This window comes from Alternaria hordeiaustralica (assembly GCF_023758085.1).
Source record: "Alternaria hordeiaustralica strain BMP 2776 chromosome Unknown scaffold_9, whole genome shotgun sequence".
NCBI classification, from domain to species: Eukaryota; Fungi; Ascomycota; class Dothideomycetes; order Pleosporales; family Pleosporaceae; genus Alternaria; species Alternaria hordeiaustralica.
In genome coordinates, this window is record NW_026056781.1 from 1004423 (window position 1) to 1026820 (window position 22398).

The 22398-nt window shown below is 52.3% G+C and overlaps 9 protein-coding genes across 9 annotated transcripts; 6 read left to right on the forward strand and 3 right to left on the reverse strand.

The window, feature by feature from the left end:
- Positions 1-387: 387 nt before the first annotated feature.
- On the forward strand, positions 388-1704 carry J4E84_005579 (uncharacterized protein; the record flags this gene model as incomplete). The annotated part of the gene is made up of 3 exons (XM_049388175.1): positions 388-430; positions 488-853; positions 911-1704. The coding sequence occupies 3 exons, from the start codon at positions 388-390 to the stop codon at positions 1702-1704; spliced, it is 1203 nt and encodes a 400-aa protein (XP_049244415.1).
- Positions 1705-1874: 170 nt separating this feature from the next.
- J4E84_005580 (uncharacterized protein) lies at positions 1875-3387 on the reverse strand (the record flags this gene model as incomplete). The annotated part of the gene is made up of 2 exons (XM_049388176.1): positions 1875-2990; positions 3040-3387. The coding sequence occupies 2 exons, from the start codon at positions 3385-3387 to the stop codon at positions 1875-1877; spliced, it is 1464 nt and encodes a 487-aa protein (XP_049244416.1).
- A 918-nt stretch (positions 3388-4305) lies between these two features.
- J4E84_005581 (uncharacterized protein) lies at positions 4306-5205 on the forward strand (the record flags this gene model as incomplete). Its single annotated transcript, XM_049388177.1, has 1 exon — positions 4306-5205. One exon carries the CDS (start codon positions 4306-4308, stop codon positions 5203-5205), a length of 900 nt encoding a protein of 299 aa, XP_049244417.1.
- Positions 5206-5251: 46 nt separating this feature from the next.
- Positions 5252-6194, reverse strand: J4E84_005582 (uncharacterized protein; the record flags this gene model as incomplete). Its single annotated transcript, XM_049388178.1, has 3 exons — positions 5252-5678; positions 5727-6075; positions 6128-6194. The coding sequence occupies 3 exons, from the start codon at positions 6192-6194 to the stop codon at positions 5252-5254; spliced, it is 843 nt and encodes a 280-aa protein (XP_049244418.1).
- A 349-nt stretch (positions 6195-6543) lies between these two features.
- On the forward strand, positions 6544-8349 carry J4E84_005583 (uncharacterized protein; the record flags this gene model as incomplete). Its single annotated transcript, XM_049388179.1, has 4 exons — positions 6544-6859; positions 6906-7665; positions 7713-7950; positions 8008-8349. 4 exons carry the CDS (start codon positions 6544-6546, stop codon positions 8347-8349), a joined length of 1656 nt encoding a protein of 551 aa, XP_049244419.1.
- An 806-nt stretch (positions 8350-9155) lies between these two features.
- Positions 9156-11124, forward strand: J4E84_005584 (uncharacterized protein; the record flags this gene model as incomplete). Its single annotated transcript, XM_049388180.1, has 3 exons — positions 9156-9699; positions 9746-10800; positions 10945-11124. 3 exons carry the CDS (start codon positions 9156-9158, stop codon positions 11122-11124), a joined length of 1779 nt encoding a protein of 592 aa, XP_049244420.1.
- Positions 11125-12406: 1282 nt separating this feature from the next.
- J4E84_005585 (uncharacterized protein) lies at positions 12407-15312 on the forward strand (the record flags this gene model as incomplete). Its single annotated transcript, XM_049388181.1, has 5 exons — positions 12407-12595; positions 12644-12732; positions 12781-13692; positions 13741-14410; positions 14461-15312. 5 exons carry the CDS (start codon positions 12407-12409, stop codon positions 15310-15312), a joined length of 2712 nt encoding a protein of 903 aa, XP_049244421.1.
- A 36-nt stretch (positions 15313-15348) lies between these two features.
- On the reverse strand, positions 15349-17535 carry J4E84_005586 (uncharacterized protein; the record flags this gene model as incomplete). The annotated part of the gene is made up of 2 exons (XM_049388182.1): positions 15349-15876; positions 15937-17535. 2 exons carry the CDS (start codon positions 17533-17535, stop codon positions 15349-15351), a joined length of 2127 nt encoding a protein of 708 aa, XP_049244422.1.
- Positions 17536-18177: 642 nt separating this feature from the next.
- Positions 18178-21924, forward strand: J4E84_005587 (uncharacterized protein; the record flags this gene model as incomplete). Its single annotated transcript, XM_049388183.1, has 9 exons — positions 18178-18276; positions 18361-18780; positions 18846-18899; positions 18950-18968; positions 19027-19410; positions 19457-20201; positions 20828-21231; positions 21286-21755; positions 21817-21924. 9 exons carry the CDS (start codon positions 18178-18180, stop codon positions 21922-21924), a joined length of 2703 nt encoding a protein of 900 aa, XP_049244423.1.
- Positions 21925-22398: the final 474 nt, after the last annotated feature.

The following is a 22398-nucleotide window of genomic DNA, read 5'->3' on the forward strand; positions in this document are numbered from 1 at the left end:
CCCTGCGAAAATGTCTCGTCACGTCTTCCCGTCGTTCCTTCCTCCACCACGACCTTATCCTATAAGCTCCTCATCAGACGTCGACGCGCCGCGCACATGTCGCATACATACAACGGGCCCCTCGATCTGGGATTTCGCATATCATGAATCGGCAACGCGTCCCAAAGAGGCTGGGATGACTCGAAGACGGCTATATTCTCGGGCGCTCCTTGCGGCAACCCCACCTTCCATACTGGTCGCCCATGCAAAGAGACAACATGTAGTCTCTGCAAGGGCTAGTTTTTGGCACACGCCGTGCCGGTGCCTTATCGCTTCGCCCTGCTTATAAGCTTCATTATCCTTGAGGCCTCACTCTTCTCAAAGCTCACCCTTAGCACGTCTTGAAGAATGTCAAAGTCAGCTGTCGTGTTTGGCGCATCCGGTGTGACCGGTCAGTAAACCCCTCAAAAGACTATAGATGAGCTTCATACTGACACTGATCATACAGGATGGTCCTTCGTCAACGAGATCCTCTCCGACTATCCCGAGAAGAACATATGGAAGCGGGTTCATGGCCTCAACAACCGCCCTCTCGCCCCGAATCAAACACAATGGCCAGAGGACCCGCGCCTAAACCTGGTCTCTGGCATTGACCTACTCGCACATAGCCAAGAAAGTCTCAACAAGGAGCTGGTAGAGAAGATACCGGACATCAGGGAGGTGACGCACGTATACTACTTTGCGTACAAGGCGGGCATGGATGTACAAAAGGAGTTGGACGAGGCTGTGGAAATGTTTTCCAAAGCGGTGACAGCTATGGATAAGCTGTGCCCGAACTTGGAATACGTTGTGTTGCAAATCGGCTCGAAGATCTGTAAGCCCTATCCCATTCTTGTGAAGGTGTTGGACACCCAAGACTAACATACATTAGATGGCTGCCATCTCCTCGCTGCACTTCCGTGGTTCGATGAAGTCGCTCCTCCGGGCACCACCGGGCCCAAACTCCCTCCCCCGCCGCTCAAAGAATCCTACCCCCGCATACCCAGCCCGTACGCCGAGATGCTGTTCTACCACGCACAGAACGACTGGATCGCCAATTACGCCAAAGACAAGAAATGGAGCTGGATTGAGACTCGTCCCGATCTCATCATTGGCTACGTGCCCAACCAGAACTTCTACTCGCTGGGTACATCCTTGGGTATCTATCTGAGCCTCTACAAGGAGATCCATGGCGAGGGTGCTGAATGCCCATTCCCTGGCAACCAAGGAGTCTGGAAAGCGCTGAGCAACGATAGCAGCAGCGACATGATTGCGCGCCAGACCATCCACCTCACACTCTCCCCCAACACCAAGAAGGGAGAGGCCTACAACGTCGCCGACTCCAAGACACCTTCAAACTGGGAGAAGAAATGGCCTATTCTGTGTTCATACTTTGGCCTCAAGGCCACTGGGCCTGGTGCCACTCCCATTGATGTGCGCAAGTTCATCAACGACAACATGGAGACATGGCTGGCAATGGAGAAGAAGTATGGGCTGCAACATGGCCATGTGGACGGTGGTCGTGGACTTCAGATTGCCGAATCGATGCTCATGACCAAGTTCGACTTTGATCGTCAATTCGATATGACCAAGATGTACTCAACAGGATTCACCGAGGAGAGGGATACGAAGCAGACTTGGGGAACTGTCTTTGACAGGATGAGGAAGGCCAAGATTATCCCGTAGCTATGAGACGTGACGTGCCATGCAATCGTGCCGCACAATAGTGTGCAAAGAAGGAGGACTTTTAGAGGCATTTCTATAGACTGCACTACTATATCCAGCGCTCTGATGAAGAGACAGCAATGAAAACTAGAATACCTATTGAAGTCCTACCCAAACAGCTAACTGACAGCTCAATAGTTCATGTTTATCATAATCGTCTTCGGTTCCGTAAACGCCCTCAGCGCATGGACGCCACACTCCCTGCCTAACCCACTCTCCTTGCTTCCACCAAACGGTGTCATGGTGAACATCAGACTCACACAGTTGACACCAACCATACCCGAGTCGAAGTCACTTGCGACGCGCAGCGCCTTGTTGATGTCCTGGGTGAATACACCGGCCATGAGGCCAAAGTTTGTGTTGTTCGCCAACTGCATGATCTCTTCCTCCGTCTTGAAGGACTTGACGACAGAAACAGGGCCAAAGATTTCCTCGCAGTGGATCTCAGAAGTGGGATCGACATCAGTAAAGACGGTAGGCTCGAGGTAGTAGCCTGATGTGCCGATGCGCTTGCCGCCGACTGCGAGGGTGCCTCCGCCTTGTTGGCCGCGCTCGATGAAGCCTTGTACGCGCTTGAACTGGGCTTCGTCGACTAGGGGCCCGATGTTGGTTGTTGTCTCGTCTGGGTCGCCAATCTCCTTTGTCTTGTCCTTCATCGCTTGCTTGTACTTCTCGATGAAGGCCCCGTAGATGCCTTCTTGGACGTAAACGCGGCTAGCAGCGAAGCAGACTTGACCTGTGTTGGCAGTGATGGCGTTGGCGGTCCAGGTCACCGCGTTGTCGAGGTTGCAGTCGTCGAATACGACGGCGGGTGACTTTCCCCCTAGCTCGAGAGTGACACGCTTGAGGTTCGACTTTGCGGCCATCTCTTGGATCTTCTTGCCGGTTGCGATAGATCCTGTGAAGCTGACCTTGCGGATGCGCATGTGGCTCGCGATCAATGCGCCGGTGCTTCCATCTCCAGAGAGAATTTGGAAGACACCAGGTGGGAAACCGGCTTCTTTGATGAGTGTACCGAGAGCCAGCGACGAGAAGGGTGTCTTTTCTGACGGCTTCAGGATGAAGCAATTTCCTGTAGCAAGTGCCGGGGCAGCTTTGAGGCCAATGGTGCCGATAGGTCCGTTCCAAGGTACAATGCCTGCGGTGACACCGAGAGGCTCGTTACGGACGATCTTGAGGAAGCCGTCTTCCTGGGGCCAAGATTCGCCGCCGAACTTGTCGATGAAGCCAGCGTTGTATCTGAAAACCTGATGTATTGTTAGTGGTCGCTCTTGAGTTGTTGATAGCTGTACACACCTCGGCGCAAAGGCCAATCTCAAAAGCACCAAAGGCTGCTGGTGCACCGAGCGAGATCCTTGATAACTGTGCGATACCCTCTGCGTTCTGCTCGATGAGATCTGCGAACTTGTTCAAGATACCTCGGCGCTGATTCGCGCTCATCTTCTTCCACGCCGGGAACGCCTTGTCCGCCGCATCAACTGCAGCATCGACATCTTGTGAACCTGCTAAGGGTACATCATCTGCGAGCAGCTCGCCATTTTTGGGGTTGTGTAGAGTGAGCTTCTTCGGCGACTTTGAGTCAACGTACTCGTTATTGATGAAGATTTGCTTTGGTAAGTTCTTGGCAGAGTATTGTAGTGTCATGATGGGCGAGATGTGAGGAAGAATGTTGCAAGAAAGCGCGAAAGAAATGGTCCAAGAAGGGTATATTAAACTTGTACTCGAGAGACGGCGCACGCGTATGAAGCGCTGGCTAAGTAATCTCACCTCTTGACTAAAGTGGTAAGTGTCAACTCCGGAGGTCTGCAGCCTGGTGGCGGTTGCTGTCGGCTGCGCAAACGCATTGCAGCCATGGGTAGCACTGCATGAGGAGAAGTTAGCTTGGCGACGACGTGGTGTCGCAAGACCGTTTGTCCGGAATGATGGCGATGGCGCTCGCGGTTTGTTTTCCGTGTCTTCGGCGCGTGCACGCGTCGAGTCAGCGTCTCCACTTTCCCCGCATCGCCCCGCGTCATGCTGTGTGAGGCCCATGGCGAAGCTGCGTACGACAGCTTTGAATCATGTCGATCACACGCGCAGGTTGAACGAGAGTCATGCCAGATGCTGTAGAGTTAGAATTCGCGACGATGCCTACGAGCGTGATCCATATCGCAGGTGGGATCGGCTTTTGACGTAAGAGTACCTAGGTAGAAAGTGGTCACCGCTGAAGCAAACCGTAATGTGAGGAAGCCTGACGGGTATGCTTAGAGATGTGTCAAGGGATTGCCAATTATCCATTACTACAAACTGCCAACTCGGAAGATGCTTTCCTAGTGAATGCGGAGTAGGCACACACGGGACGTGTCTGCGTTTTGGTAAGGTGGCTGCTTGAGCTACTCGCCTAGATAGACAGTATCACACTCAGAGTCTATATTATACAACAGTGCTATTCGCATATCAAATCCTGTTGTTATTTGTATTTTCGACCTGCTATCACACTTCCAATTATACCATGTTACAGATTCTCCCCTCATAAACGCAATACTTCCTGAGTGGGTTTTGATCACGAACGCTTCTCCCAAGATGTCGAAGAAGGTTGCTTTGATCACCGGCGGAGCATCAGGCATGGGCCTAGCGGTTGCAACAGCTCTCTCGAATCGGACTGACGAAGACTGGGAACTCCATCTCCTGGACATGAACGCCGAAGCCGGCAAACAAGCAGCTAGCAAGCTGAAGAATACCCAATTTCACCAGACAAATGTCACTGATTACTCTTCGCTTGTCTCTGCATTCGAAGCCAGCTACAACCCGTCTCAAAAACTAGACTTCGTATACGCCAATGCTGGAATCGTGGAACGCGACAACTTCTATGCGAAACATGACCTAGATGGTCCGCCTCCTCCACCACCAAACCAACTAAGCGTAGACATCAACCTGAAAGCGGTAATCGACACATCATACCTGGCTTTACATTACTTCCGCAAGGCCATGGCAAAGCATGGAAACTTGGATCCCGTGTTGGTCATGACAGCGTCTTGTGGCGGACTATACCCATCAGAGTTCTGTCCGATATACAGTGGGGGCAAAGCTGCCGTGATACAGTTCAATCGCGCCATCACCGTCGCATACCACCACGAGGGGATACGCACATTTACTACATGTCCAGGGACAGTCAACACTGGTCTTTTGAGCCAGGAAGAATGGAAGTCTTTTCCCCTGGAGTATTTTACACCCATGGAAACGGTGGTCGATACTGTAGTCAAATTGGTAGACGGAGGCGATATTGTGGACGCGAAAGGTGTGAAGAAGACTGGGGACGAGCATTGGGGGTTGACGGTGGAGGTGAACGGCAACAATTTCTACTTCAATGCAGGACCGGAGTTTTGCGATGATAACATGCGGGCGATGATGGCGCACACTAGCATGGCGAAGCAGCTAAGTAGATTTGAAGGAGGCAAGAAAGACGGTACGAACGGGACTTGAGATGTACATAGATACACAGCAAATGTCGAACGGATTCCATACACTTCTAGAGCTTAGAATGGCGTCCTGATGCAAGTCTCATACCACCATCCACAGCAATGTCTTCCCCATTAATGTATGCTCCTGCTGGGCTACACAGGAAGACCATGACGCCAGCGATGTCCTCTGGCTCGCCCAGCCGCTTTCGCGGGTTGTTATCCTCCAGCTCTTGCTGCCCGCCCAGCATCTCGATCAGCCCGTTTGCGAGTTTCGAGGGGAAGAAGCCCGGTGCAACGGTGTTGGTTGTGATATTCCTGGGCCCGAGTTCGACAGCGAGCTGCCTTGAAAGGTGGTGGGCTGCAGCTTTGGAGATGCTGTACATGATAGTGCCGTGCTCACCGACGTGGGGAACGGTCGTGCCGGCTGTGGAAGAGACGATGATGACGCGGGAGGGCGATTGACGGGTACCAGCGCGTTCGAGCAGGGGTGCGAAGCTGTTGGCGTTAGGAGCAGCACATATGTTGTTACTGGTCGATACTCACAGTCGTGCCAGGTTGAAGACACCGCGAACATTGAGGTCGAGCACTTTCTTGCTCGACCAGTCTGGTGTCGGATCGAACGGCCCTCCCCATGTGGCTCCCGCGTTGCACACGAGGATATCCAGCTTGTCATCTGTCTCTTGGACCTTTCTGACTAGCCTCTCGATATCTTCTGTGTCCGCGACATTGGCAGCGATGCCGACCGCTGTACCAGATACAGGCAGCTTGTTGAGCTTCTCGACCGCTTGGTCGATGCCTTGCTCTCCTTCGTTCTTACGCGCGGAGATGAAGACTTTCTTTGCACCGGCGAGGAGAAAAGCGGTCGCAGTATGAAGGCCGAGGCCTCTCGAGCCTAGTAAGACGAATTAAAACGCGTTCATGTTGGTTGCATTAATGTTGCTTACCTCCAGTGACGAGCGCGACCTTGCCGTCGAGGCTGAACATGCGGTTGAAGTCTCTCAATTCAGACATGGTGGTCAATCCCCGATGTCAAGGAAGAAACAGTACGATAGCAAGCGAGGAACAGTCTCGCGATGCGCCATGTTGATGAACTGTCTGGGGTACATACGCGCCTGGGAAGCTCGGTGTGTGGAGTTCGATATCCTCGGGAGGAGCGGACGCGTCTGTGCACCCCCGCGGATACCTCGTCTACCGGCTGCAGCAACAACGCCTCCCCATGATTAATCCTCACTATAAGCCATTCTCTCATCATGAATGCATCTGACTTCTTCGCTGTGTGGCTTGAGAGCGATTGTCGTCGTCTCGCCTTCCCCATCTACCCTGATTGAGCCTGCCATTCTCGTCCCCTACCACCATCACAATGCCGTTCGCGTCGCCATTCCCAGTACTTGACATTCCAAAATGCAACCTGCTCGATTATCTGTTTCCCCAGGAAGCAGCGCCTTCAGACACACCGATTTGGATAGACTCCAAAGATACCGACCAGCACTTGACACCACGATCGTTGCTGCAATGGTCGAAACGGCTGGCCTTGGGTCTGGATCGCATTGGGAGTAAACCAGGCGAGGTGGTCATGATCTTCACACCAAACCACATCTTCGTTCCTGTAGCCTACCTTGGAATTGTGGGGTCGAAGCGGATCTTCAGCGGCGCGAACCCAGCATACACCGTCTCTGGTAAGTAACATGCAAGAACAGCAGGGATTATACTGACAGCTTCCAGAGATGATACACCAAGTTGCGAATACGGAGGCAAAGTTCATTCTCGCGCACCCAACTCTCATCAAAGCAGCCGTAGCAGCAGCGAAAGGTGCCGGTCTTCCAGAAGGCCGCGTCTTCCTCTTTTCAGACGAGCCTTGCGCACCGGTCGAAGGCTGCAAAGACTGGAGGGACATGTTGCCATCCCCGGCTGAGAGCAAGGCATACAATTTCCCGAAGCTTTCAGAACAAGAAGCAACCACCACAACAGCGACGGTAAACTACTCCTCCGGTACCACCGGTCTACCCAAGGGCGTCGAAGTAAGCCACTACAATCTGATTGCGAACCTCGAACAAACAATCTTCATAAGATATCTCAATAAGCCATGGAACGCGGAGACCCGGCCTCAGGAAACATGGATCGGGTTCCTACCTCTATATCACGCTTACGGGCAGCTCTACACCATAGCCATGGCACAGAAGCTGCAGATACCTTGCTATATCATGAAGAAGTTTGAGTATGAGGAATTCTTGCGGGTGATTCAGACTCACAAAGTCACACATCTGCAGGTTGCGCCGCCAATTATGGTCATGCTCAGCAAGAGACCAGAGACGGCGAAGTACGATCTTAGTAGCGTAACTGATATCCTATGCGGTGCCGCACCACTGTCAAAGGAACTCCAGAATGAGATCAGCAAGAAGCTACAATGCGAGATCGTCCAGGGCTGGGGTATGACGGAGGTTACTTGCGGAGCCATACACGTGCCAGGAGGTACTGTAGATGAGTAAGTTCGTCCTCGCCATCTCACCGCTCGCTTCTAATCAGCCACAGCTCCGGTAGTGTAGGCCAGCTAGACCCCAACTGCGAATGCATGCTTCTCGACGACGACGGCAGCGAAGTCCCCGAAGGACAGCCAGGCGAACTTCATGTTCGTGGTCCCAACATATGTCTTGGCTACTGGCGCAATCCAGACGCGACTAAGGAGTCTATCTCACCAGATGGATGGCTCAAGTCTGGAGACGTTGCTATCGTGAAGAACGGATGGTTCTGGATAGTTGATCGAAAGAAGGCTAGTCACTTTTGCCTTTCAACACTCACGATTGGAACGAGTGCTAATACTACCCAGGAGCTGATAAAAGTCAACGCTTTACAAGTTGCACCCGCCGAACTGGAAGCCGTGCTCCTCGAATTCGACCCAATCGCCGATGCGGCTGCCGTTGGTATCACGCTTGATGGGCAGGAATGGCCACGTGCATACGTCACGCTCAAGGACGAACACAAGGGCAAGACAAACGCGGAGGATATCCACAGGCACATGAAGATCAAGGTCGCAAAACACAAGCAGCTTGTAGGAGGCATCGTGTTCGTGGACGAGGTGCCGAAGTTGCAGTCTGGGAAGATCATGAGGAAGGTCGTCAAAGAATGGGCGAAGAGGGACGCTGAGAAGATGGGCAAGGCTAGACTCTAGACAGCGCTGTACTATAGTCATTATCTGCACGCAATATCAGCGACAGCACATCTTTGGCTATTTCGCATCTGAACATGATGCGTCTGGCACTCATCGGCTTTCAAAGTACCTGCAATGGGATCAACACCAGACGAGCGTAAACACAACAACATCCGACGCCTGATCATGAGATCACGCGTGTACACTACAATTTGCATGAATCAATGTTCTTTACTAAACTCAGCTTCCATGACATGTCGCTCTTGCCGACTACCCCCGCCTTCCCCACACATCCCAAAGTGGGCAAGCGTGACCTTGCCAGCTTTGAGTTCATGCTGGATCGCACCTGAACTGCCCCGCGTAAGTACATCCGCAACCCCTCAGCAGATGCACACCCTTGACACCCATCATGCCGCCACAAGCATCACCGTAGTCATGCATCTCGGCCTGGCTAATGCAGCAAGACAGTGCGCGAACCCAGACGCGTTCTCGTACCGGTCGCAGCGCCTGCGAAAACCGGCCTAATCTATGCCGCATGCCATGCACCAACCGGCGTGCGAGGAGGTGTACAGTGAGATGTGTGAAGACATCCGAGGCGCGGTTAAACACTCCAGAGATGTTGGTTCGCCCCGATACAGTGGTCGGGCTGCCTCGCTATCTTCTTTATGTTGATTGAGTAGCATCTTCAAGCTCTATCTACTGTCTTCGAGGCTGCATCTCAGCATACCCTATCGACTTTGTCCTTCTCGCTTTTCGGTTTATCTCTGTGATCACGTATCTGTCACTCTCCTTTGGGATAGCACCTACCAGTCTTAGCAACCGCCACGATGGGGGGCTCGGAGATGCCAAACGGACTGAACGTCAACGGCTACGGTCACAACTACGACTACCCACCATCGCATGTTGATGGACCCTACAGAACCCTGGATCAATACCATTCCAAGCCAGCCAAGCTGCGAGTGGCATGTGTTGGCGCGGGTGCATCAGGGCTGTGTCTAGCCTACAAGATGGAGAAGATGCTGGAGCCTGGATCCTGGGAGTTGACGTTGTTTGAGAAGAACGCACAGTTTGGCGGAACATGGTACGAGAACACCTATCCCGGCGTCGCATGCGATATTCCATCGCATGACTACAACTTCACCTGGGACCCGAAACCCGACTGGTCGACTTTCTTCGCAGCAGGGAAGGAGATCCAGGGATATTTCGAGAACTTCGCCGAGAGACATGGAAGCAAGAAGTACATGCAGCTGAACAGCAGGATCGAGCAAGCCAGCTGGAACGATGAGGATGGGTGCTACAGCCTTACCATCAGGAATCCCAAGACTGGCTCGATGAGGAAAGATTGGGCGCACGTCTTGGTGAACGGTTCAGGTGAGTGTTAGACCAGCGTCATATTTACACGCCTAACAGATAACAGGTATTCTGAACAACTGGAAATGGCCAGACATTGAAGGTCTTCACGACTTTAAGGGTCCCGTCCTCCACTCCGCGTGCTGGGATCACAGCGTCGACTTCACAAACATCAACGCCGCCGTCATCGGCGTTGGTTCAACCAGCGTCCAAATCGTACCATCCCTTCAAAAGGTCGTCAAGGGGTTGGAAGTATACATGCGGAGTCCGACATGGATATCGCCTCCGTTCGGCGCCGGCGCACTGAACGACGACCTCCAGAAGGGGCAAGATGTCGACCCTGGACAACGGCAGTACACTTTCACCGAAGCCGACATCAAGAAATTCAAGGAAGACCCGGAGTATCACTTGGAGTTCCGGAAGAAGATCGAAGCAGAGATCAACAGCTTGTTCGGGATGTACCAGCAGAACTCAGAACTCCAGAACCAGTTCAAAGATGTTATCACCAAAGAGATGCACCGCCGTATGGGGCCTGGCCACGAGAAGCTAAAAGAGTTCATAATCCCCAAGTGGTCCGTTGGCTGCCGGCGCATCTCGCCCGGAGACGGCTTCCTGGAGGCTTTAGTGCAAGACAACGTAACTCCAGTCTTCGACGGCATCGAACGAGTAGTTCCGGAAGGTATTAAGACTAAGGACGGTAAGATCCACAAACTCGACGCCATTGTCTGCGCCACTGGCTTCCAGGTCGCATTCCAACCCGCCTTCACGGTTCGCAACGGCTCCAACGTATCCATCAAAGAAGACTGGACCACCGGCCCGAACCTCTACATGGGTGTATCCGCTCCTCGATTCCCGAACTTCTACACTATAGTCGGACCCGGCGCGACGTGGAGTAACGGCACGCTCTTGCCGTCGATCGAGACAACGGTAGAGTATAGCATCAAGTGCATGAAGAAGATGCAGAGCGAAGGCATCAAAGCTATGAGTGTGAAGCAGGACGCCCTAGATGAGATCTACGCGCATTTTGATGAGTTCCACAAGACGACAGTGTGGCAAGAAGAGTGCCGGAGTTGGTTCAAGAACGGACAGATCAAGAACAGGATCTATCTGTGGCCTGGTGCCGTAAGTACCCTTCAGCTTTTATGTCGCGCTTCCTTCCATATATCCCTGTCCCAATCAACGGTGGTGTCGCGCATACCCGACCTTATGCGCGCATCTCCTATCAACCCCGCACAAAGCTGTTCGCGACTGACTCATTCAATGCAGACGATACACTTCCTCAAAACCATCAAGACACCGCGCTGGGAAGACTACGACTATGTTTACAGATACAAGAACCGGTTTGCTTTCTTAGGCAACGGCGATGTGAAGGCGACGGCAATGAAGGATATGCATGGCTTGAGCCCCTATATTCGCAACTGGGACCACGAATGGGACGTTGACTAAAGGCGGCCGAGCTGACATCTGTCAATGGGTCAGGCGTACCGTCGCTTGTTGGTACTAGATCTGGGCCCGGATTTCGGGTTGTTTTCTTTCCATTGGCATCCGAGCGTGCTGGGCGTTACCCGTCAGGGCTCATAATTTACTTCTTTTCTGACAAGCTGCTACTTTTTGGTTCATTTGCATCGCGCATAGCATGCGTGCCCATCACTTCGGCAATTCCGAATGGTTTGGAAGAAAGTTAATATTGGTGACTGGCAGCTCCCACAGCCCTCAAGACCCCTCAATCGCGCACGGCTTCTGTCGCAGTTCGCTAGGACCTGGTGTGCGTGTCAAACTATAGTGACTATGGCTAGCCTGATTGCGTCCATGGATGCAGGCGTCGGATGCTCGCTTCCTAGTCCTAATAAGAACGCCAAGAAGCAAACATCACGATGGTTACAAGCTCCGAGACTCCGCCACCCCAATCGCAAGCCTTGACCCCGCTCATCTCGACGTCTTTCGACTCATGTACCCCGGATTGAAGACTCACTCTGCCCTAACACGAATCGTGATTTCCCGACTACCGTCGCATAGGGACGACGCCACACTGCGCTATGGCCTGCAATTGGGCTTTGGGTGAATGCAGAGCAGCCCCAGACTCAGCTCAGATGCGAACTACTGACGCCATAGGTTCATGTGACGATGGCCTCGAAGCGACAGAGTGACTTGTTCCTCCAACCAAGCGATCCGCAATGCACTCCTACGTCAACTGTAGGCTTCTCCGCAAAGATCGGCTCAATGCCGGTTAACGAGCTTGTGGAGAGGGAAATTAAGCCATGCCGTAGGTTTGGCCTTGAGCACGGTGTTCTCGACTCTGCAAGCACTCGCTCTTCTGGGGTCATGATTCGTCAGATCCGGTACGCAGCTCGTTCCGAGCATGTCGAGCCGACAGCATTGCTAGGTACATGTCATTCGGTTGCTAGATTTACGAAGAAGCTTGCCAAAAGCCAACGTGGTCGCATAGCTTGGAGGCGCCCAGTACAGTGAAACTGCGGGGCCCCACCTCCACGAGTTGAAGGCCTAAACCTCTCCAAAATCTAGCGGGTAACGTTTAGGGCTAGATTAGACCTGGGTCACTTCATGCTCGTGGAACTCGGAGTTTAGGCTTGACAGTCGTCCTCGCTGTCCGGTCTGCGACTCCTCTCCCCGCAACATCCACAACGCTTTGCGACATAGTAGTGTGATTCCCTGCTGACGTCTGTCCGCGAGACACCATCCCCCGTACATACCAAAAGCGACACCATCGATGGCCAACGAAAGATCGGCAGCACCTGATAACAACATGAGCGAACAGCGCTCACCGGAACCGGCCTCGAAAGCCGGCAGCAAGCAGGAGCAGAATACATCGGAGAAGGGCTCCACGAAAGGGAAGTCTTCAAAACCTCGACACAGGGCGTCAGTCGCTTGCGCGTCGTGCCGAGACCGCCGGATACGAGTATGTCTGTTCCATCTGCTTCCACGATACGTTTTGACGACTTTGCAGTGTGTAGTACCTCCTGGCGAGACAGAGTGTACACAGTGTAAACGATCAGGGGTGGAATGCGTCATCAAAAACGACGACGAACGACGACGGTATGTGATGTGTCTTTACTGGCTGATACCAAGCTGACACCTGTACAGACCTATCTCGAGGGCATACATGTGCTCTCTCACCGATCGCGTAGCACTACTAGAAACAATGCTGAAGGAGCGAGGCGAAGAGCTACCCCCAGCGAATCACCCTCCCAAAACCCGCCATAACCCTCAACCCGACGAAGAAGGTACATCACCCACCCAGAAAGCAAGCGAAACCCAAGCGCACAACAACGAAAACCATTCCAGTCCAGGCAGTCAACAAAGCCCACAAGATGACTATCCTGATTTCGAACAGCACGAGATGAACACGAATAGTCCTCGTTTCTCAAACGGTGATGCAGAAAGCGCGGGCTCGCCATCTATGCTACCACCTCCAAAGAAAGATGGTATGGTCAACCGTCTCCTCTCTACTCGAGGCCATCTTAGCTTTGATCAGTTGAACGGCCGCCTCCGCTACTTCGGTCCAACAACAAACTGCCATGTACATTCTGAGTCGGTCAACCCCTTCGGCGCAACACAAGAGATGAATGAGCAGGCTCGACGCGCCGACAAGATCATCCGCTCTCTTCCACTGGAAACATACGACTATCTCATGGATCTGTTCTGGCAATGTTACAACCCAGTCATCCATGTTTTGCACCAAGATGCTTTCAACGAAGACCGCGAGATGGGACATACACAGTTCTATTCTGGGTTCCTACATGTCTGTGTTCTGGCCATGGGTTACCGTTTCGCAAACAAGGAAAGACTCGACATTAGAAGAATTGGATTACCGGGCATGGAGAGCACGTTACATCGCGAAGCAAAGTACATGCTGGATCATGAGCTGGAAAGACCGGGTGGAATACCGAGCGTAGTTGCGTTGCTTCTGCTAGGCGATCTCGAGTGCGGCGTCGGTAGAGATAACCTGGGCTGGATGTACGGCGGGATGGCTGTGCGACTTGCTTTCGATATCGGGTATGTTCTACTCGAAGATGTCTCAGTGGTATACTAACGTCTACATAGTCTCCACCTCGATACACGACTCTCAGGTCTTCCAGAACGCGAGGTCGAGATCCGCCAAATGACTCTTTGGGCATGCGTCATCTACGACAAATACTGGGCACTTTTCTTGGGCCGGCCGACCTCGATGAAGCCTTCCGATCTTGAAATATACAACTTGACAAAGCAGTTTGAGCGCCTTGGCACCTGTCGACCGGCTGGACTGGGGAAGAGCATGGAGACGATGATCTACGAAGCACTCCTCGATCTTATGGAGCTCGCAGGAAAGATTACCGAGAATATGGATCCGCATCGCTCGCAAAACGCTGCTTCCGACTCACACACCGCCGTAGATCGAAATCAGTATATGCGCATGGCAGCGCTGGACCGCGAGTTCAGCAGTTGGTACGCTAGACTACCCGAGCAACTGCGCTGGACACCAGCCAACATTGCGACTGCTCCATTCTCGTTCTTCTTGTTGCATCAGCAGTACCACGCTAGCTTGATCTTGCTACATCGGCCGTTCGCATTGTATGAAGACCAAGCAGGCAACGAAAGTGGACCTGACGACCATTTCTCTGCGCTGAGTAGGACAGTGTGCACCAAACACGCTATTCGCGTAGCAAGGATATATTGGCAACATCGACAGCGATTCGATACGAAGCAAATTTTCGTAACAGGCATGCAACATGCGGTATGTAGTAACCGAGCCTTTTCGTCTCTCTTACTGACGATTCTCCGTAGGGTACAGCGGCGACCGCCCTCGTAGCAGCTTTGGCGTTCATCAAAGACCCCACCTCCAGAGCCAACAACATGCAGTACCTCGAATGTCTGTCCGCCGCTCTCTCAGACATGGCATCTACCTATCAACCTGCGGAGCGAATGTCTACCGTACTTCGTGCGGTGATGGTAGAGCTACGCGGCGGCCCCGAGCCCCCCAACTCTTCGTTCAATTTGTACAAGCCCGCATCCTCGACAGTACCCGCGCGAAGAGGCAGCACAATAGATATGGACGCCGACATGAACGACAACCAGCAGTGGGCCAAGAAAAGGCAGACCAGCAGCGGAAGACCTAGAGCCGGCACAGGCGGAAACAGAAAGACGAGAACAATGAGTATGAGTACTACTATGAGCATGCCGTCTGATCAAGGGAGACATGGACTCAGCATCAAAGCTCCTCCGCCACCCCGGTTCGACGACCCAATCCAAAACAACGATGGGTACGTATTGGTGACGCCACGTTCGGAACTCGGTAGTGTCGGCTGGCCCAGCATATCGGAACCTCCTGAGCTTTCTCACAACATGTCCACCCCCTCCACCACCCTTTCTTCTTCACACATGAACCGGAACTCTGGGGCCTGGATGGGCGCAGACTTTGATCCTCACGATCCGATTTCACAACTTGCTAATGCGCATTTCCCCGAGCTGAGCGCGTTTGATGATCTTGGTACGGGTGGTAGTGGTGGTGTTAGTGGCGGTGCGATTGATGGAGTGAATCTGGATTTCATGCCATTGGGGGATGGAAACGAGTGGAGTCTACCCAAAGAATGGAACGGGCCGAGTGATATGGATGGGTTGAGTGCTTTTGATATGTAGTGTGCGAGCCGCGAGTTTATCTGATAATGAACTGTGTTAACCCTCCTTGATATCGATGACGGCATCTCTCCCCATACTACCATTCTTCTCTTTACTATGGGTCGAGTGCTCGTCATCAGCCACAACAGTCCCCAATCGCGTCAGCCCACTTTCCCTCCCCTCACCCATCCTCTCCACCATGCGCTGAATATGCGGATGCGACGGCGCAGGTCTCTGACTTGATCTCCTCCTTCCCATGCCCACCCCAACCCCCATAGGCATATGCTCTGCCCCTCTAAGTCGTAACCGCATACCCTCTTCCGTCGACATGGTCCTATCTACGCGCCTTGGAGGCTCCAAGTCTGTGTCATTCGGAATTTTCGGCTGCGTCCTTGGTCGTAGCCATCGCCAAAATTCCTTCGTTTTCTGCGCCCAGATGCTGTAGCCGTATTTCGTGGAGAGGAAGCCGATTATGCTGAAGAAGGGTATGCAGATTGTCACCAAGACGATGGCGAATGGCGTAAAGTTTGCTGGACTTTCGGGCATGTTTGTCATGCCGAAAACGGAAGTTACGAATGTGAGAGGCTATTAATTCGTTAGTCATCTGTTTTGTGAGAGCTTGTAGAATTTGGCATATGCACTTACCATGAAGAAGAGATTGACGATGGTCAAGACCTTGATGTTGTACCCTTGGTGCACGGTGACATCTGCCAACTCAACGGACTTCCGTGACTCTTGGATGCTAGTACCAGAGAACAACTGCTCCTGCAATGTTTCAATCTCATGCCGTCTTTCATTATTCTCCGAGATGATGATCCTAAGCTCTTTCATTTCCCGTTCGAATTGAAGCCGCAATGTCCGCAAACGGCGCTTCCAGTGATCGTTGCGCGGCGACTCCTCGAAGAGCGGCCAGAGCGTCTTGTTCTGGCCTTCCCAGATATCGTCGGTGAAACAGTCTTCGAAAGCGTCGATCATGGATTTAATGCTGTTGTTGACATTGCCCAAGGTTTGATGTGCGTAGAAATATCTGCGGATCCAGGTAAAGTCTTTGTCTTCGAACAGTCGGGCTCGACGCAACTCTTCGCTAAACAGGAAGCCCAGCGGTGGAGTGACTAGGTCGGTAATCCGCTTGTAGATTTCGTCGAATCGCTTCCTCGCGTCCCGATATTCCGTGAGCAGAGCATGAAGGAATGCTTCTGCACCGTTGAGATATTTGTGGCCAGTTTCGAAGGTATATGGCGTTCCATTAGCTGGTGTCGACTTCCAATCCGGGAAACTCTCCAGCTGTAAAACTTGCCATGGCGACCAGACATCATGTACCCATCCGAACTGTGTCTTCGCACGTCTTCCCCTGTTACGGATGCGGCGTGGTTTGTCGTCATAAAGGACGAGCGCAACGACAGCACTGCACCGCGAAAGCGGTATATGATGATCAGACTGACCCGTTATCTTGTCCGCACGCTGCCATTGCATGGGCTGACAGTCATCTCCGACGATGGTATAGTATTCAAAGTTGAAGAAAAAGGTCCTTTGGTGTTTAGGATTTTGATTGAAGGCCCGAAACATATGCGCAGATGAAGCTTCTGTTTCGACTAGATGCCGGAATAGTTCGTCCATGTCAAAAGCATCATTCAGCGTCAGATGAAGTGCACCAAACAAGATTGGTGAAGGTTCTCGCGCTATGGTGATACGTCCAACCACTGTTTGGTCCGGCTGCTTGCCAACGTCTCTCAGCGCATGCCAAATCTCAGTCGCCCGGCTCATGTTGTTTTCAGGACCGGTCACTTCAATCAGCTCAGGCAAACCGTTGGTTCCGACATTGTACACTTGGAAGTGCGAATAATGGCTCCGATCATCTGCTGGCCCAGGACCCATGTGGAAGAGATGAGATTGTTTGGTGAGCTTCGCGGGATCAGAGATGATCGATGCCAGAATCTCTCTGCCATGTTCAGTCCAGTTATGCGTCTTCAGGTGCTCGCGTAGATGTTCATGGTCGAACGAATGGGACGGTAATTCGTTCTGGACGAAGTAGTCGTCTTCTTCATCGCTGCTGTCGTCAGAAAGCGTCGAGGTATCGGCGAAGATAGCATCGCCTCCATGTCGTGTAGATGTGCGGCGAAGTTGTGAGGCGTCGGATGGTTTGAAGGTGTCGTTCGTTGCTGATAAGCTTTTCAGTAGCGCCTCATGGGAGCGCTGGAGCGACTCTAGCTGCTTCCGAAGATCCTCAATCTCAGTCGTTGCCATCTGTAGTGTTCAAAGCCGTGCGATCCGACATGCGAAAGCTATTCTCGAAATCGAACTTTACAGAAGGTTCTGCTTATGTCGTGTAGGATTGTTAGGATCCGGCCCCCACACTAGCGCTGCAGGAAGCCCAGCCTTTCAATTCAGCATTCGAGTTTCCCATCCAATCTTCATCTATGCCAAGGTGGAGCTAGGGTGGAGCTGGGTCCAGAGCCGCGAGCAGAAGAGGGGCCATTGGCCTAATGCGTAAATGCACACCGGTCGTATGAAGGAGTTGTGAGGAAAATATGCAACACGCCTGCTTAGGTTCGCTCACCGCCCTTTTCCAATTGGACATGCTCATGTCGCGAGCCAGTTCAGATCGAGCAGTCGAGCACGAGGGCTATCTCCAACAAAGTAAAGATGATTCCGTGTCACGGATAGATGCTCTTCTGGTAGCTCTGCTGCTTTGTTGAGATCTCGGGAGCGGGTAGCAGAGCCGGCACGATCGAAGCGACTGTCCACATCACGTGACCGCCACGGAGCTGACTACTAGACTTCTCAGTAAAGTCGCATTATCGTCTTCTTTGCCCAGGTGAGCATTTGCGCATGTCGTAGACGACGCGACCTGACGCGACTTTGCGTTTCGAGACGCGTCGGGCCACGATGTCGTTTTTCTTCGGTCGCGTCATCGGCGCTCGCTTATCGATTGCCAAATTTCATTTGCCCGTGATCTTCGTGACACCAGCCCCCAGCATTGCCCACGTGAATTGAGAGGGCACGATGCCTACCCTTTCCACCTTCCTTTCGGTATCGCTGCCTGTGATTCTGGCTGCTCTGATTTACCAGCTAGGGCTGCCGGCTTTCATCAGCGAATACGTACCATCCACGTTGCTTCCAAATCTCTTCGTACCCACATACTGCTACAAGTCAGTCAGAACGCTTTCGTCGGAGTTCCCGCATGCCGAGTGCTTTACCATTCACGACGGCAAATTCTCCAGTGTCTTTGTAGACAATGCAGCCCCTGATACGGTCAAGGAATCCCGCACAGGTTACGTGTATCCTGGTTTTTGGGATGGACACGGTCACTTGATCCAGTTTGGAGAATCTCTAGATTCAGTGAGCCTCTTTGGCGCCGATTCAATGGACGAGATCAAGAGGAGACTGTTGGAGTATAAGAACGTCCGTCCAGAAAAAGGAAATAGTGAACAGTGGCTACGTGGCGTCGGTTGGGACCAAGCTCATTTTGAAGGGAGGTGGCCGACTGCAGTACGTTGGACCTGATGAACGTAGACGCGCTGAAGTGACCGTGCTGATACTGACACTTCATCTAGGCAGATTTGGAGATAGATGAGAGATTCAAGGATCTTTATGTTATGCTGGATCGTGTTAGTTCTCCGTGCGAAATGGGACCGACACATATACTGACTTCGCGCAGGTTGATGTTCATTGCATCTGTGAGTCAGCCCTGGAAATCGAGCATGGGGTCAATCTAACCCAGTGATTTTATCTTAGGGGTATCTGAAAAGGTGCTTGATCTTCTTCCGTCATTTAGTATACCTCCCGGAGGCGAAGTGCCGGCAAAGGGTGTCTTCTGCGACAATGCCATGGATATCGTACTGGAGTATTACCCAAAGCCGACCAAAGCGCGCAGAACCGAGTTCATTAAGACTGCGATGGCAGAGTTAAACAAACATGGTATTGTTGGGATGCACGACGCCGGTGTAGTGCCGGCAGATTTGGAGCTATACGAAGAGCTCGCGAACGACCCGGACTGGACTGTGAGAGTCAATGCGATGATCGAATGCGACGTCCGGAACACGTTTTGTCCCGAGGCGGTCAGGAAAGTTTCGACTCCGAATGGCCGATTTCATGTGAAGAGCGTCAAGCTTTTCGGAGGTTTGTATACACGGCCCACTCTCAACAAGTGACTTACAATGTGCAGATGGGGCTTTGGGCTCCTGGGGCTCAGCTATGATCGAGCCGTACAGCGACAAACCGGAGTCCTCCGGCTCTTTACTTGTTAACGCGACTACGCTGTCACGTGTGACATATGATTGGGCCGTAAAGGCAGGGTACCAAGTTAATATTCATGCTATTGGGGATCTTGCTAATAGGCTTGCGGTTGACGCGTTTGAAGCGGCGTTGAAACGCTTGTGCCCCCACGCTAACCTCCGCGACTGTCAAGCTAAACGTCGTTTCCGCATCGAGCACGCCCAAATCATCCACCCAGACGACCAGCGCCGGATGTCAGAACTTGGTATCATTGCGTCAATACAGCCCACGCACGCGACCTCGGACATGGGTTATGCGGAGAGTAGGCTTGGCCAGCAACGAACAAAAGATGAGGCGTACCGAATGCGGTCGCTCTTACCACTTCGTCCAGTCCTCGGTAGCGACTTCCCAGTCGAACCCGCAAGTATCTTCGAGGGAATGTATGCGGCAATCACGCGACGAAGTCCACGTACAGGACTGGACCCTAGCGGTGGCAAGGCTGGCTGGTATCCCGAAGAGAGCCTCACTTTCGAACAAGCTTTAGAGGGTTTTACGGTAAACGCTGCATACGGTGCCTTCTTAGAAGGCAAAGCTGGTGTCATCGAAGCGGGGGCGTATGCTGACTGGGTTGTTCTCGACAAACAACTTGAATCGCTGGACCCAGAAGCATTGAGGAAGGTGACAGTGAAAGAAACGTGGGTGGGCGGCAAGCGAGTCTATTGACGGCCCGGCCATGAAGATCTTGTTCGGTAGAGAGGTTGAGCGGCGAGATCTTCCTCCGCCGGCCAACGCCTGACATCAGCTCGGCAAGCCATTGATGCAGCACAGTCGACTGGACGGCTCTGGCGGCCGTCAATCAAAAGTTTTCGAGAAAATTCGAGCGGTAGGCTGCCGGCAAGAGAGGGGTCATTGATCTGCATACTGCCGCCAGGGTTTGAGGCTGCGGGTCATAATGTGTCCCTGCTATTTGAATCACGTCTATAGGTGTGCCTTCAACTCTCTATGCCCAACATGCATTCAACCCCACACGTTTGTACTACATTGAGCGTAGATCCTGCTTGTATGTCGGGCCATCCCTAGCACAACTCACTATCCCACACGACCATCAGGGTACTCAGCCAACCAGACAGACGCCATTACCGCTCAATGCGTTTGACACATGGCAAATGCGAGAAAGAGTTTTCCTAGTCTACACATGCACGCTTGTGTTGATGATTCTCCCGGGCACAGCTGACAATCACAGTAGCGTATAAAACTTTGCTAAACTGATAGTTTGCATCCTGATCACACACTCAAATACAGCAGTACTACCTGACAACAGAAACAACAAAAAACACGTATACTCGTACCTCATCATGACGACCATCGAACGTAAGCACACTGCGGAACTATCCAAACCTACTACCCCTGTCGGGTCCCTTACCGTCACACCCCCAATCACACCGAATGCGACCAGTACCGCGGCGCATCAGCTAGTTTCCGATATCAGGGACATATACACGGTACTCAACGAACTATCGTCATTAGCGCCGTCGGAGCAAGTTAACTCTCTCCTCACACGACTCGTAAACCTCTGCGTCGTACCTTACAGCGCAGAATTTACATCGTATTTTTTCCGCATACCTGCTGTAGAGAGCCTTTGCTCCAATTTGCGACCGCTATGTTCAGAAGCGGAAGGAGAGTTGGAGAAGTTCTGGGCAAAGCGCATGCTCAACGACATCAGCGGTAAGTGCAGCGCAATCACACATCACACCTAACTACAGATCTGACTTTCTTTAGGTACAACCGCAACACCTGAGGATACTCTGACAACTTTCCCTTACCACCAAAATTACGTCGATCTCTCTCGCTTGGAATGTTCTACCATAGAAGCGTTCCTTCCCAGTCCACCGTCCAAAATCGCTTTCATCGGCTCCGGTCCATTACCTCTGACCTCCCTCTGTTTCCTGGACCGCTATCCTAACGCGCAAGTGCATAACGTGGATCGCGATGCCTCCGCGCTTCAAGTCAGCGAATCGTTATGTAAGCGGTTAGGCTATGGCCAGCGCATGAGTTTCGCTTGTAAGGACATCACCGAGGTTTCCTCAAACGCCGAATGGCAATCGTGCCAGGTCGTCTTCCTTGCTGCGCTGGTTGGTACAGATACGTACACGAAGCTCAATATACTCAAAAGCATGGTGAAGAAGCTGGTGCCGGGTACATTGGTGGTGGCGAGGAGCGCGCAGGGGATGCGAAGTGTGTTGTATCCGGTAAGTTCGCACCGACTTCCAGCGCAGTCATGTCAGGCAGTAGTCACTAATCAAGATACAGATTCTGGAACTGTCAGAAGAACTCCAATCCATCGGTGTCGAGATTCTTGCCGAAGTACATCCTTGGACCAAAGTCGTTAATTCTGTCATCGTTCTACGCGTGAAATGAACACGAACATGGTTCATTGGTACAAGTCGGCTTGAGGTACATATTTGCTTGTTTTAGCAGCTCACACAGTGTATTTGCATAGTTGGCGGCGTATGCGGCACTCCCCCACAACGATATGATGGATCGAAGCGAAACGAAATTTTACGACCGGTGCATCGCACAACTGGCCTTTATCTCCGCGATATATTTACTTGCGCACGACGACCTCAAATTAGTGGCGCTAACTATTGATGTCAATGTATGCGAAAGGCTCTGGCACTATTTCTCTACAATGACTGCGTTGTCCTTTCGGCACTTGGTACGAATAGCACACCATCCTCAAGTCCATTTGCAAAGCCAGTGTCTAAATTTGACAGTATTTTAATGTGAGACTAAATCACGCCAAAAGCGACAGCATATGGTAAAGAGACTTAGTGTTGATACAAATAAACGTCTTCGCGTCATCATGAGCCAATTGCGCCGTACATGTCACAG